The 14633-nt window shown below is 37.3% G+C and overlaps 1 protein-coding gene and 1 pseudogene across 4 annotated transcripts in view; one reads left to right on the forward strand and one right to left on the reverse strand.

Annotated features, from left to right (window-relative positions):
- Positions 1 to 225: 225 nt before the first annotated feature.
- Positions 226 to 14633, forward strand: part of UGGT1 (UDP-glucose glycoprotein glucosyltransferase 1) — a 107339-nt gene continuing 92931 nt past the window's right edge. The window contains exons 1-4 of one of the 4 annotated variants that reach the window (XM_036235965.1): positions 226 to 392; positions 5326 to 5461; positions 12281 to 12363; positions 14296 to 14426. In XM_036235965.1, coding sequence (XP_036091858.1) covers positions 5340 to 5461; positions 12281 to 12363; positions 14296 to 14426 — 336 coding nt within the window. In that variant the 5' untranslated portion in view covers positions 226 to 392; positions 5326 to 5339. Of the gene's footprint in view, positions 393 to 816; positions 901 to 5325; positions 5462 to 12280; positions 12364 to 14295; positions 14427 to 14633 lie in introns of those variants that run through there. The other 3 variants (XM_016157064.2, XM_036235963.1, XM_036235964.1) reach the window with 3 other exon arrangements.
- Positions 8665 to 8783, reverse strand: LOC118614761 (annotated as a pseudogene).

The raw sequence follows: 14633 nt of genomic DNA on the forward strand, positions 1-14633 counted from the left end.
ACAGACCCTCACCCACGCACCCACGCGGAACCGGCGGGAGAAAGCGGAGAGGCGGGGCGCCCTCGGATGTAAGATGGCACCGCCCTCGCTGTGGCGCTCTGGGCTGCCGCGGCCGAGACTCGGTGGTCGGAAGTCCTCCGGCCCTGTCAATGGGAAGCGGAAGTAAAGGGCGGCCGCTAGGCTCTTACTCCGCGAGGCCGGCTTGTGAGTTGAGCTGCGGAAAGGCGCGTGTCGGTCGCTCACTGGCGCAGCCTCCACCGCCGCCGGCCCTCCCTCCCCCACCCCCGTCCCAGCGTTGTCGCAAGCGCCGTCGCGGACCCTGCGTGGCCCCAGCTTGGGCAGGAAGGGGGACGCAAGCCGCGCGCGTGTCGCGGCTGCACGGCAGGTGACAGGTACCCCTGGGGTGGCGTGGGTGGTCTCGTGGACGGGAAGAGGGTCCGGGGCGCGAGGCGACCCAGCGTCCGGATTTCCTGGGCTTCCGCTTATTCCTTGGCACACTTTCCCCGGCTCAATTTCCCCTCCTGTGCCCCAGCCCTTTTGCGAGTGGCCAGAGTTGTCCCTCAGTGGTCTTCTGTGCAAAGTATCATTTCTGCGAGGTTGGCCGCGGGCTCTCCAGCCGTTCTGAGCCTTTATTGAAGAGCTTTGAGACCCATGTAACCAAGTGCTCTAACATGAATTTAGAGCAAGCCTGACCTTAAGTAGGTTGAGAACCAGCAATTTGCAGGACTATGGAGAACGACTTGATCTTTTTATAGATTTCTGTTTTCCCTAAAATGAGTTCGGTTAGTGCATATTGGCTGCCGTTTTTCATTTAAGAGGATCTGTTGTCTGGAAATTGGATGATCCGGTTTCACTTTTAGTATGGGACCTGCCAGATAATAAGATCGGTCTACATCGCCAGTAAGTTATGAATGTGAACTGTTCTCGTTCCTTTGAAAGAATCTCTAGATTGTTTTGCGTTTCTTGTCAGGTTTGAGAACTAGCATATTTTGTTCATTTGAAGTTCTAGGGTCTTATGCCTTACCGTGCTACATTAACTATTTTGGAAACATTCATCACGCACTTGCCAGCCAATTTTAGCTTGGATTTGAAGACATTTTAAGTAGCTATTTAAGAATACAACAAAGGTCGGGATTATTGTTGTCTTTTTTTGGCTTGTTGATAAACTTAGCTGAAACTCGTTTTTATTAAAGGAAATGAACATTGCTTTGTACAGTAGCATGGCACCTTTACAATGCACATATAACTTGAGGGAAATAAATTGAACTATGGAGAAAATTGTCTTAGATTTTTTCTGCAGTTTCCTGCGATCATTTTCATGTTTGATGTATCAAACATGAAAATGTTTGATTTATGAGGTTCACAGCAAATAGTTTTGTGAAACGTATAAATGTATATCAAGTTTAATTATTTGAGAAGTAAATTTATTTCAAAAGAAGGGTACTTCCTAATATTTTTCTTCACTATTATTCTATATGTTGAAACTCAAATGGTTTTCTATAAACTTGCAGGGTGCAAGTTTTTTAAGAGTTTGTTTGATATTATCTTCGGTTTAAAAATGGAAGAAGAAAAGTTGGTGATGGCTTAGAATTTTATGCCTCTTTGTTTTCCAAAAGGTGGAAAGCATTTTACCTATTATAATTTTTTAACATTTTCAGCATCTTACTCTAGATTAATGAGAAAGAGATAGGCTCTTTAATTTAAATTGTGGAAAATGGCCACAGACTAGATCTTACCAGATGATAACATTTGGGCCTAGACATTTTTAAGGAGTGGTTTTATTTATTCATTATGCCATAAGCATGATGTCTATGATAATGCAAATACCACATTGCAGATTCTGACAGCTATTATTTCTCCAACTATTAATCTGTATAAGCAACATTTAAAGACCACTAGAGTCAGAGTGATAAGGGATCTTGTAAAATGAAGGCATCTGCAAACAAAAGGCCACTTCAGTGATGTTCTTACCTTTGCTTCTCTGGACAGCCTTTTCCCCTGGTAATACCTGTGGAATCAAGGAAGTGAGGTCAGGGTGGGAAAGCTCTTCTTTAATGTGAAGCTCATCTCTAATGGTGCTATATACCATGCCCCAAGAACTCTTTCTATTGTTCTTAAAACAAACAAACAAACAAACAAAAACGGTGCAAAGGTATCTCTGGTAAGTCACAGTGTATAGTTTTCACTTTAGCCTTCTTAAGTTGTAGACTTTTCGTAGTCTCTTTGCTCTTATTACTCTTAGTGCCATGCTTCTTTCCAGTTTCTTTCACTTATCCCTTAATGAACGAAGCCTCTATTTGTTTATTTTGAGAACCTCCTATGTTCCAGGCATTAAGCTAGGCATGTGATGATGACAGACAAAACCCTCTGCTTTTGAGCTCACACTCAGTGTTTAAGGCTAGCTTAATTATGGAAATTTTTCAGGGTAGTTGGATGGTTTGCTTTGGTCCCAACTTCAGACCTGCACCCTTTGGTTTCATGTTGAAATTTTTCCTCTCTCAGTTGCCTGTGTCCCAAAGAGTCTGTTCCCTAGAACATCTTTAGATTTGCCTTAGTTCTCACAAGAAAGCTCTTTGTTTAATCTGGGTTTGCACAGTGTAGGGAATCAAGGGAGTTAGTATGGTATTGCAGAATTTTTAAAAGCAGGCAGATGTGGGGTCCAAGCATGGCTACAGATTAGTTGGTGAAGTTACTCAGCCTCTTTGAGCTTCCATTTTCTTATTTTTAAGCGAGATTGGTAGTGTTTCATCCATTATGCAGCATATTCATGGAATACCTACTGTTTGACTGGCATTGCTGTTTGCTGTGGTGAGCAAAGTAGACCTGTCTGCTACCCACCCTTAAGGAATTGAAGTTCTCGGTGTGGAAGGGCTGGGTAACAGTTGTATACAAAGCACCTGACACAATGCTCTGCCCAGAGTAATTGCTCACTGAATGTTAATGTTTCCTCAGGGGCCTGTCTCACTCAGTTGCCTGTAACTCCACTGTGTGGTAGTACACAGTTTTCTCACCCAGAATCCCTGCTTTTGGAGGATTACACATCTAGGCCTCTTCAGGAAAAATCATAAATGTAACTGTAGTGTAATACTGCTTCAGTATAATTCATATAGTCTCTTCAGTTTAGAAACTTAATTGACTTTGGGGAGGATTTATTTTATTTTATTTTTCCTAGCCACAGAAAGTAAGTTTCCAAGGCAAAATTTTGAGGCATGTAATAGTGATGATGTTATTAGTCTATAGCTTAGAAGATAGTTTTCAGTTTCTGTCCCTTATGATACATTTTACTAGAAGTTAATTTTGGTATAGTACTTGGTATTTTACAAAGTGATTTTCATGTTGCCTTTTCATTTACATAGTGGCCAGGTATGGGAGATACTGTTACTCCTATTTTAGAGTCTAGAGACTAATGCCAGAGAAGTTATTATGTAACATGGTTAAGCTGCTAGTAAGTAGCAAACTCAGGAATTGATCACAGTCAACTCTAAGAGGTTTTCTCTTTTTTGTCAATCATGTTTATTCTATCATGCAGGCAGGTTTCTAAGAGTGTAGTCCATGGACCTATAAGGGAGGGCATCTGTAAATGGTCCTAAGAGAGTTCTTGGGTGGTCTGAAATTGTATGTAAAAGTTTGGGTTCTGGCTGGCACATCTAGGACATGTCAGTAATTTCTGCTAGATTCCAAAAGGGAACTACATCATCAACTGTGCACCCCTTCAGCTCCCAGCAATCTCCCACCCATGATCCCTAAGTCAGGAATTACTGCTAGCAGGTTTCATTGTGAAAAATCTAGTTTGGTTAGCTCTGGTCTTTACAACTGTTGATTTTTAAAAATACTTATAAATGGAATGTTCATATTAATTTTTCTTTCCAGAAAAATTAAAATTAAAATTTTTCTGACAGAGCTTGAGCTTAAAACTCATCTAAAAGCAACTTTTCTATTTGGTGTAATATATTTTGCTTTTGACCATTGTCCTTTAGAGATACTATGTGTTACATGAACAGGATGTTGGCGTAAATGATAATGCTTTTTATAAAAAGAAAATACTGACTGGTTCTTCACAATTTGGACTGTCTCGTCCAACAATAGATTTTATAGCCAGTATTGAGGAATTGGGGTGAGCCTCTCTGGTTGTTAATGTTAAGAAGCACAAGTTTGGTTTAGTGTTTCCCACATATTCACATCCCCTGTGGATTCCCATTCAAATAGGTGGAACTGGGATGTTGACTTTTATATAGCCCAGGGGGATATCTGATTAGGGTTCTGATTCTGGTAGACAGACTTCTGGGATGAAAAATCAAAGAAGTCTATAGCTGGACACCTTTTTTCTGATATGATATGTACACAGAGGACCTCGTTGTGCTTGGTGAGGCTGCTGCTGAGAGTTCAGGAGGCCTGCATTCTATGATCATGCCAATATACCAGTGACCCCAGCGTCTTTATTTTGTAGATGATACTTACTGAGTTCTTAACATTTCCTCATTCCAGAATCCATCTTTGAGTTTTCTTTCCAGGCCCATCATATTTATAGGGCTCCCTTAACAAAGTACCACAAACCAGGTAGCTTAGAACAACAGTTTACACTATAATTTAGGAGGCTAGAAATTCTAAATGAAGTTGTCACAGGACTATGTTCACACTGAAGTCTGTAGGAGAGGGTCTTTCCTGTCTTCTTCTAGCTTCTGGTAGCATCAGGCATTCCTTGGCTTGCAGTATAATTCTAATGTCTACCTCTATCTTTGCCTGGCATTCTGTCTTTTCATATAGTCTTCTCTCTGTGCTTTCCTGACTCTGTGTCCAAATCCCACACCCCCTCCCCCCCACATTTTTTAACACCAGTCATATTGGATTGGTGCCCACCCCCATGACCTTATTTTAAGTTGACTACCCCTGTAAAGACCCTATTTCCAAACAAGTTCATATTCTGAGATCCTGGGGGTAAGGACTTCAACATCTTTTTGGGGGACACAATTCAATCTGTATCACTTACCATTTATGTTTTCATCTGTCTCAGCTTTATTTACTCTGCTGCTTCATAAAGTATGGTTGTATGCAACCAGCTATGCCACCAACTGACTTTTATACCTCCGTGTATTATAGATGCCCAGGAAATGAACTGGAGCCTTTGTAGAAAAGTGTGTATGTAATGAACTCTACACCTTTAGTTATGTGTCCGTCACTCAGCAAATCTGTTGAACTATCTAGATGTTAGGTACTGTTATATTTTGGAAGCATTTATATTTCTATAATATGTTATTTGGTATCTCTAAGTATTAAGATACATGTTTAAACATTTTCTTGTAGCAAACTTTTTTTTTCCTTTTTTAGGGGTTTGCTGTAAAATGGGACTTCTGATTGTATTCACTGGACTGTGGCTGTTTTCCACAGTAAAGGCAGATTCAAAAGCCATTACAACTTCTCTTACTACAAAATGGTTTTCTACTCCATTGTTGTTAGAAGCCAGGTAAGAAGACAGTTTTTCCTTTCACATGTTTGAGCAAGAATGTAGGCTTTACTAGTGATTATTCAGGAGCTTTTTAGGAATAAAGATTACCATCATTAAATGCGTTTAGTAAGAGCCTCTTTTGGCATACACTTTGCTGTTATACACAGAATCTATTAGTAGGATAGGACTGATTGATTCATAGGGATACTTAGGGACTTCTTTAGACAGGTATACTGATTGGTTAAATTATTATGCTACCTTCCAGGAAAAGTATAAATGTGGTAGTAAGGGAAGAGAAGTTGTACTTAAAAGGAAATTTTCTATTTATTTAAAAGGAAGAGAAGAGAGCTTGGCAAGGTGGGGTAAAGAGCACATGTTCCTCCTGAGAACTTAGAAGAAGACCCCAAGATAAGAGAGTAAAGGGGAAAACTGTGGAAATGGCCAGATTTTCATCTGTTTAAGATGTACATGTCCTACATTTTAACATCTCTAAAAATCAAGATGCATTCTAATGAAATTAAGATGTTATCTTACAATTAGAATTGGTAACATCTTTCATTCTTAATATTTCTTAAAACAATGATAAGTCTTAAAATCTAGAGTGTCTTCAAATCAATAAAATACAATATAATCAATGATTTTTTGGGGGGAAATTTTGTATTCCACGTGTACTTATTATATTTATAATATACATGTAACCAAATACTTCTTTTTTAGTCAGTTTTTTAATGTTTTTAGATGGAAACTAATAATTTATAACAAGAACTTGCAGAGAATCTTTCTAAAGCATAAATTAGGGAGGTTGAATGGCAAGTGCTTGGTAAGTCTCAGAATTTGATAGTGCTAGAAATTTGAACTGTTGCATTACTTCAGTTAACTTTGTGGTCTTTAGTTTAGAGTTTCATCTTCTAACATTTTCTCCTTAATCCCTAGAAAAATGTGAATGAAGAGTTTTGTTACTTTGCTTGTATATATGAATAGTTGCATCTCCTAAGGAAAATGAAAGGACAAGTGGGCAAGTGAGCCACTTAGGAGCTGGTCTTGACTTGTCAAGGAGCCCCCACAGACTTTCTTCTATTGCTTCTCTGTGTCTTCCTTCTCTCAGCTATAAATTGGCAAATACACACACACACACACACACACACACACATATGTGTGTGTATATATACACACACATATAATAATAAGAACTACTGCATGTACTTCAAAGTGATGTCACAATAACTAATTTGATAAATAGAGTGAGCTCCTCAAGTGTTAGGACTTTATTAGATGTAGGATAGGTGTAAAAGTGAAGTGACTGAAGGTCTTGAGATCCTAGTCTGCCTAAATCAGAACTCTAATAACTGTTTTCCTTTCCTTTCCTTTCCTTTCCTTTCCTTTCCTTTCCTTTCCTTTCCTTTCCTTTTTTTTTTTTTTTTTGCTAATATTTTTGATGATTTGTTTGATGTAAATATAGGTCATTGAGATTTACTATCATGTTCTAAATATTTTTGAATAGTTAACTCTAATGGATGTTTTATGATATTCTGCTTAATATTCTTAACAGAGTTACATTCCATTACTCTCACACTAATTTCTTGGTTTTTGTATATCATCTTAGAAGATTCTTACGCATATACCTATGGACTTTTGAAAAAGTACGCTAAAATTGTCAGCCTTGATTCGTCAATTTTTTTTAGTTTATTTGATGTTTGTGAAGGATACTTCACCAACTTGCCCATCACAGACATCTCCTTTACATGATATCCTGGCCATTGCCATTTTGGTTCTCTCTTATTAGTCCTCTTCTGTGGCGATTTGCAGATGTTTTGCCAAGATAAACTGGACATATAGGCAACTCAAAAATGAACTGTGCTTTCTTGAAACCACTACATATTCACCTCTAGAGCTAGCTGAGATCATCACTCTTTCCTCTTAGGTTCATGGCAAGCATTGATGGTGGGTTGGAGCACTGTTCATGTGGGTGAAGGTGAAGGGGCAGACTCTCCAAACATCGAGGCATGCAGCTACAACATACCTTTTCCCTTCCTTGCACCTAGACTTTAGGGACTGAAGCTATTCCTGTGTATATTTTAAGACTAGACCTGACACTAATGAAGTTGTAGCTTTGGAGTTATCCATGAAGCGATGTTTGTGTGTGTGTGTATTTGTTTTTGTTTATTTTGTTATTTAGGTTCCACATGTACGTGAAAGCATGCAATATTCACCTTTCTCTATCTGACTTATTTCATTTAGCACAATACCCTCTAGATTCATCAAGGCAATATCTTTTTCCATCCCCTTTCTTTCAGCCTGTGTGTGTCCTTTAATCTGAAGTGAGACTCTTATAGGCAACATATGTAGGGGTCTTGTTTTCTTATCCATTCAGCCACTCTATCTTTTAGTTAGAGCACTTAATTCTTTCCATTTCAAGGACTTGTTGATAGGAATGTGGTTATTACCATTTTTTATTCTCGTTTTTGATACATGTTTTTTCTTAAAGAAGTCCCTCCAACATTTCTTGTAATACTGATTTGGTGTTGATAAATTCCTTTAGCTTATTTTTGTCTGGGAAGCTCTTTATTTGTTCTTTGACTCTAAATGATAGCTTTGCTGGTTAAAGTATTCTTGGTTGTAGATCCTTGGTTTTCATCATGCTGGATATTTTGTACCAAGCCCTTCTGTCCTGCATAGTTTCTCTTGAGAAATCAGATGCCAATTTTACGGATGCTCCCTTGTAGGTAACTAACTGCTTTTCTCTTGCTGCTTTTAAGATTCTCTCTTTGTATTTATTAATCTTTGGCATTTTAATTATGATGTGTCTGTGTGGGCCTCTTTGGGTTCATCTTTCTTGGGACTCTCTGAGCTTCCTGTGATGGTATGTCTAATTCCTTCACTGGGTGAGGGAAGTTTCTCATCATTATTTCTTTAAGGAGCTCTTCAACTTCTTGTTTTCCTTCTGGTACCCCTATGACATGAATATTTTTACCTTTAATTGTGTCCTATAGGCTCCTTAAATTATTATTAAAGTCTTGGCTTCTTTTTTCTTGTCATCCTGATTGAGCATCCTTGGCTTCCCCATCCTCTATATTATATTAGTGGTTTGATCCTCTTCTTCATCCACTCTGTTGATCCCCCCCACTCCTTTTTTTTTTTTTTTTTTTTTTTTAGGTGAGTCAACTCTTGGTTGACCTCAAAGATTACAAGGACCTCGTCAGCTTACAATTCCTTTTTTTTTACTCCTACAGCACTTGGTCTTCCTAGGTGGTCTCCCATCCAAGTACTAACCAGGCCTGACCCTGCTTAGCTTCTGAGATCAGATAGGATTGGGCTTGTTCAGGGTAGCATGGCTGTAGACAGTTGATTTCCTTTAATATACTCTTCATCTCAAATGATGTGTTCTTCATTTCCAACTGGTTCTCTTTTATAATTTACATTTGTGTGTGTGTGTGTGTGTGTTTATCTCTTTGTTAAAGTTCTTCCTGAATTCATCTACACTTGCCCTAAGTGTAGATTGAGCATCTTTATAACTAATGTTTTGAAATCCGCATCTGTTAGATTGCTTGACTCCATTATTCCTGGATCTCTGTTCTGTTCTCTCATATGGTTTCAGCTTCTTTGTTGTCCTATTTTGGCTGTCTTTCTGTGTCTGTTTCTATGTACTAAGCAAAGCTCCTAAGTCTCCTGGTCTCATTAACATGGCTTTGTGTAGTAGGTGTCCAACAATACAGTCCTGAGAGAGGTTTATCTGCAGGCCAAGTTTAGCCCCACTGTTTGCCCCTGCAGGGCCACCTGTTAAGATTCAGCAAGCAATCCATGGATGCTGTGGTTATAGTTGCCTCAAGAGGCCTCACCAGAAACAGAGGTCAGCTGCCACCAGTGTGAGTCCTGGAGTTGGCTCAAAAAGGTGCATTAAACTCTTCAAGGACACACCTGGGTGTGGCTTGTGTGGGTCTGAGACTTGGGGGAGGTGGGGTTTCAGGGAATCCTCTGGGCAGAGTGACCTCTGTTATCTGGTTTGATGACCTCAGGGCTATGGTGGTGCTACCCCCACTGGGAGGGAGGAGCGCTCAACAGAGGAACAATGGATACCACTGGCCCTTCTCCCCGGGAGAGAGCCTCACCCCCAGCCCTTGCTCTGACAACCCAGAGTTTCCCTGTAAGTCCCTCATGCCCTCCACACAGCCAAACCAGCACTGGTGCTCAGAGCGAGCAGGTCTGTCACTTTGAAAGTCCGCTTGTGGATGTGGCCCCTTTAAGAGGTGTCTGCTCGGAAGCTAAGCAGGGTCAGGCCTAGTTAATACTTGGATGGGAGACCGCTTAGGAAGACCAGATGCTATAGGTGTAAAAAATAAAAAATAAGAGATTGTAAGCTGACAAGGTTCTTGCAATCTGTGGGGTCAACAAAGGATTGCCTCGCCTAAAAATTAAATAGAGAGAGAAAGAGAAACAGACACACAGACAGACACACAGACAAACAGACATCTGGCCTCCGTCCTCCTCAGTCGCTGGAGACTGGGCAGCCTCGCGTCTTTGCCCCCTCCTACCTCCAACCATTGCAGGGTGATTATTTCTCTTTCTAGTTGTAGGGCTTCTGTACATCCAGACCTCAGGTGACTCTGCTTGCTGTTTGCTCCATGTTTCTGTCACAACTTTGATGTGGTCTCAGGAGGGATGAGCAAAGCCTCTATCATCTATGCCATTTTTTCCACCTCTCTAAAGTGATATATATTTAAGTGAAGTAAAACTATGGATATGTTTTTAACAGCTGCAGTTACTAACAAATATTGTGTAAAAAAAAAGTACTGTTATTAAAAACAAAACTGATAATTATTTATTGAGTGTTAGATATTATAATGGCCCAAGAATGTAGCATGTTAGAGCTATAAATGAAATAAATTGAAGTTTATATTCCAGATTTTTCATTTATTAACTCTGTGCCTTTAAGCAAGTTAACCTTTCTGAATTGCTGTTTCTTTATTCTAAAAATGATTATAACTCAGAGTTGCTATGAGGTTTTGGGAACATGGGTTACTATGCCGAGCATAGTGTTTGTCATGTAGTAGAATCATTTCTTTTCTGCTTTTAGTTCTGTATAGAGGGGAGACCAGTTCTGATCTCTTATAAGAACTTTGGAAATCTAAGAAAACAAATTTACTACCAGAGTTATGCTGTCCGATGGACATTCAGGTTGTTTCGAGCTTTTTTTTTTCCTTTGCCAAAGATTAAAAACTTTTATTAGTGACATTTCAAAATACTTTTAAGTGGAGAGAATGGTACGATGTTCTCTCCCTGTACCTGTCACCCCGTTTTTACAATTATCAACTCAAGTCCAATAGCCATAACCACTATCACTTTCCTGTCTTCCTCCACTGGAATATTTTAAAACAAACTCCAAACTCCAGAGATTATATAGTTTGATCTGTAAAACTATAGATGTTTTTTTTTTTACTCAATGGAATAGGTATAAGAAGCTAAAAAAACAATCGATATCAAAAAGCAGAGAAAGTTAAGTGTACTGTAAAGAAATGTCAGTGTTCTTTTGAATAGTATCTTATGTTCTTATAGTCCCTGGATTAGTTCAGTGGATCTAGTAATTTTCTTAAGACTTTGAAATTTAGACATTATAATACTTACTTATGCAGTGGTATGAATCAAGCTTTAATTTGTGAATTTAGTGTTTATTTGCATATTACCATTTGCATATTACTATCTGCCTCAAAGCCTGCCTTCTTAGACTATAAACTATTATAAGGTTCATATGAAGTCTATTTTTCTAGAAAGCCTAGAAAAATACTACACTCAAAGAAGCTCCAAATAATTTAATGCATTATGATAATGAGTGTTTTCAGAAATGTATTATTAGAGAAGCTATGTATTACCAAGAAATGTTCTTTGGGTGGGAGACCACCTTGGAATACCATGTGCTGTAGGCATTTATTTTTTTATTTTAAAGAAATGTTCCTTATTTTCCTCATATTTCTGTGTCTAGCTATGGAGTAGAGTGAGAGTTGTGTACTTCAGTGTTGATAAGTAATGGGAAAGTCTTCCTTTGGCTAGGTAAGCTGAGATCCAGGTCTGTAGTTCACTTGAAGACAGTGAAGAATCACCACTACATTAGTAGTATGGCTGGGAGGAGAAGAGAACCAGTTTATGCGAATCATTTAATTAGGATTTGCATTTCCTTTTAGGGATAAATGACTCTTGAATGAAGAGAAATTTAGTGTAGCCGTTGTTTTAGGTCAGTAGTGTAAATTCAAGAAAAAAACTAAGATGGCATTAAGATCTGATTTTATTAGGTCAGTGTTAACTTTAAATTAAAACTTGATCATCTCGAAAATTTGGATTTATGGATATTGAAAGATTACAACACGTTGGCCTTAGTCTCCTAGAAAATTTTCTGGGGTTCATGTTTTCCTTGGGAGATGCTTAGCCAAACATTTTTTGTTCTTTATAAGGTCTTTCAGAAAATAGGTGAGAAGAACTAGTGCTAGAATTATCAATTTCTAATTCTGCTTCTACTACTGATGGCAGTTTCACAAATGGGGTTTCATAAGCCTTCTTTATATTGGGACTTCTCTGTTGTTACATTTTTATTATTCTATATTTTAAGCAATGCTCAATAAGTTATTAAGTGAATAAGCTACTAAGCTAATTAGTTATTAATAGCTAATAAACGAGTAAGACTTGCTTATTATTAAAAATATATATTGTGCATATTAGTTATTATGTTATAAATTAAAAGTCAAACTCTGAACATTTAGAAACTTAAAAACCAGTTTTATTCTCTTATAGAGCTTATATTAGATTTTTATTAAGTTGTTTTATTTCTGATATTTTCCCCTTTTCTCCCAGTGAGTTTTTGGCAGAAGATAGTCAAGAGAAGTTTTGGAATTTTGTAGAAACCAGTCGAAATATTGGATCATCAGATTATCACGGTAAAATTGAAGCAAATGCTTTTTTGACTTTGATGTCTGGGAAAATACTGGAAAAAAATGGTCTCTTTCAGTGAAATTGTAGCATGGTAGTTAATGGGAAACATTTTTATCTGAATGTCTAGAGTTGTGGCGATAACCAGCAGAGCCAATACAGACTAATAATTATTTTTGAGATCGTAAGTACTACTTTTGGCATTTTTCCCCTTTGTTTTTTCTTTTGTGTGTTCTTTTATCAAAGTGTGTGCATATTTTGTAGGAGTCAAATTCATTTAAAATCATTTAGTATTAACATAATACAATGTATATTTTGTCAGTGTTTATTTACAGTTTATGGTTTGTTTTCATAAACATTTTCTAATTCAATTTAAGCTATATAGAGTATAAACATTACTGTCAAAGATGCTGATATATGAGCACCTAAAACTTTAATATTAGTTTGACAAGCATAAGTCCTTATTGAAGAGGAAATGTATGAAAATTATGTGACTACCGCTAATATTAAACTAAATTGATTTTTAACTTTGATTTTTATTAATATATATTTAAAAACTTAGGCCTGAATTTTTTTGTAATGTAAGTACATAAAGATTTTGAACAAGCATCTGTAAATTTTAGTTATATAGAATCAACTAGAATTGTTTGAGTTATCAAAAAAATTATTTTTCTTTTAGTTTATGATTTTGTAAAACAAATTTATTAAAGTTGGTTTGTAATGAATTTGAACCCTGACATTTGAAATGAATTTCTTCAATGTAAATGATAATATGTTCTTGGTTAGATAGAATTAGAAGAATATGAATTCTTGGAAGTGATCATAAAAGTATATTAAACATTTTAATTGAAATACTGTTTTAGTCCCTCTACCCATAGATATTTATCATTAACATTCTGGCAACATTTTGAGGTATTTCTTTCTGATCTTGTTTTGTACTTAGAAGGTGCTAATGCAGTGTACAACCTTTTATATTTTGCTTTTTAAAATGTTAATATTTTTTTTAAGAAAACTATTTTTTGACTAGAAAATACATGATTTAAAAGCCAAACTATATAAAAGGCTATACTTACACAGAAAAATTTTATTGCCTCCCTGTCTCTGTTCCTTTCTGTTTCTCCCCTACTTTTTATAATCATTTAAATTGTGTAGCCTTAAGTGTTTTTTTTTTTTTTTTACAACAAATGCCAATGTATTCTTATTTCTTATTCTTTCTTATAATTAAAAAGATAGCTTACTATATACATTGTTTTGTACCTTGCGCTTTTCTCTTAACAACATGTCCTGGGAAGTTTTTCATATTGGTACATGTGTTTTTATCCCTCAGATATTTCGTGCCAATTGTTTAAATGCTTTGCCCCAAACTACAGTTCCATTGGTATCCTTTAATCCATTGTAAACCTCATTCATACTGCTCAGTTTTATTAAGTTATTTGAGTAGATAACATCTGCTATGCATTGGGACCACAAAAATAATTCATAGGTACTTCCTGTGGGGGCTCAAAGACTATTTGGCGTAAGGTAGACAGTGAATAAATAGTTAATGATGTGATAAGTGAAAGGGGTAAGCAAATATTGTGGGAGCAAAGAAGTGATGTACTTGGTCCAGTGAGGCATGGATAGGGCTTGGGGCTGCCTCCCTGGAGCAGGTGATCTCACAGGCAAATTCTTCCTCAGTAAGTAGGTAGGAATTAGTCATCCCAGGTTAGAGGGAAAATAGCAATTCAGGGGAGGGAAGAGTCAACCAGGGAAGAAGAGAGGAAAAGTCCAGTTGCACTGTGTGCTTCAGGGAATTCTAAGCATCTGACAGCAGTTCAAGACAGTGTAGGGGGAAAATTTTGTGATTGTATGCCTTTGTAACATGTTTTTATACTTTTTAAACTATCTTATTTGGATAATTCTGGTCATATATAATGTTAGTTCATGTTCTTCCTTGACAGGTACTGATTATTCCTATTACCGTGCAATATTGGAAGCTGCGTTTCAGTTTCTGTCACCTCTACAGCAGAATTTGTTGAAATTTTGTCTGTCTCTTCATTCCTACTCGGCTACAATTCAAGCCTTCCAGCAGGTGAGTTCAGTGCTTACACATAACAGTATTTCTTAGGGGTTGTATAACATGATAATTGAATATATTTCAGTTGTCCTGACATTGTGTTACAGAGCTTTAACTTTTCTGCCTGAATTTTTTTAGGATTTATGATTTGTTTATAAATAACAAGCAAAGTCAATGTTAAATCCTCAAAGTACAGATTTAAAAAAATATAATTGCACTTAT

The sequence above is a fragment of the Rousettus aegyptiacus genome, unplaced genomic scaffold (assembly GCF_014176215.1).
Source record: "Rousettus aegyptiacus isolate mRouAeg1 unplaced genomic scaffold, mRouAeg1.p scaffold_m13_p_2, whole genome shotgun sequence".
Classification (NCBI taxonomy): domain Eukaryota; kingdom Metazoa; phylum Chordata; class Mammalia; order Chiroptera; family Pteropodidae; genus Rousettus; species Rousettus aegyptiacus.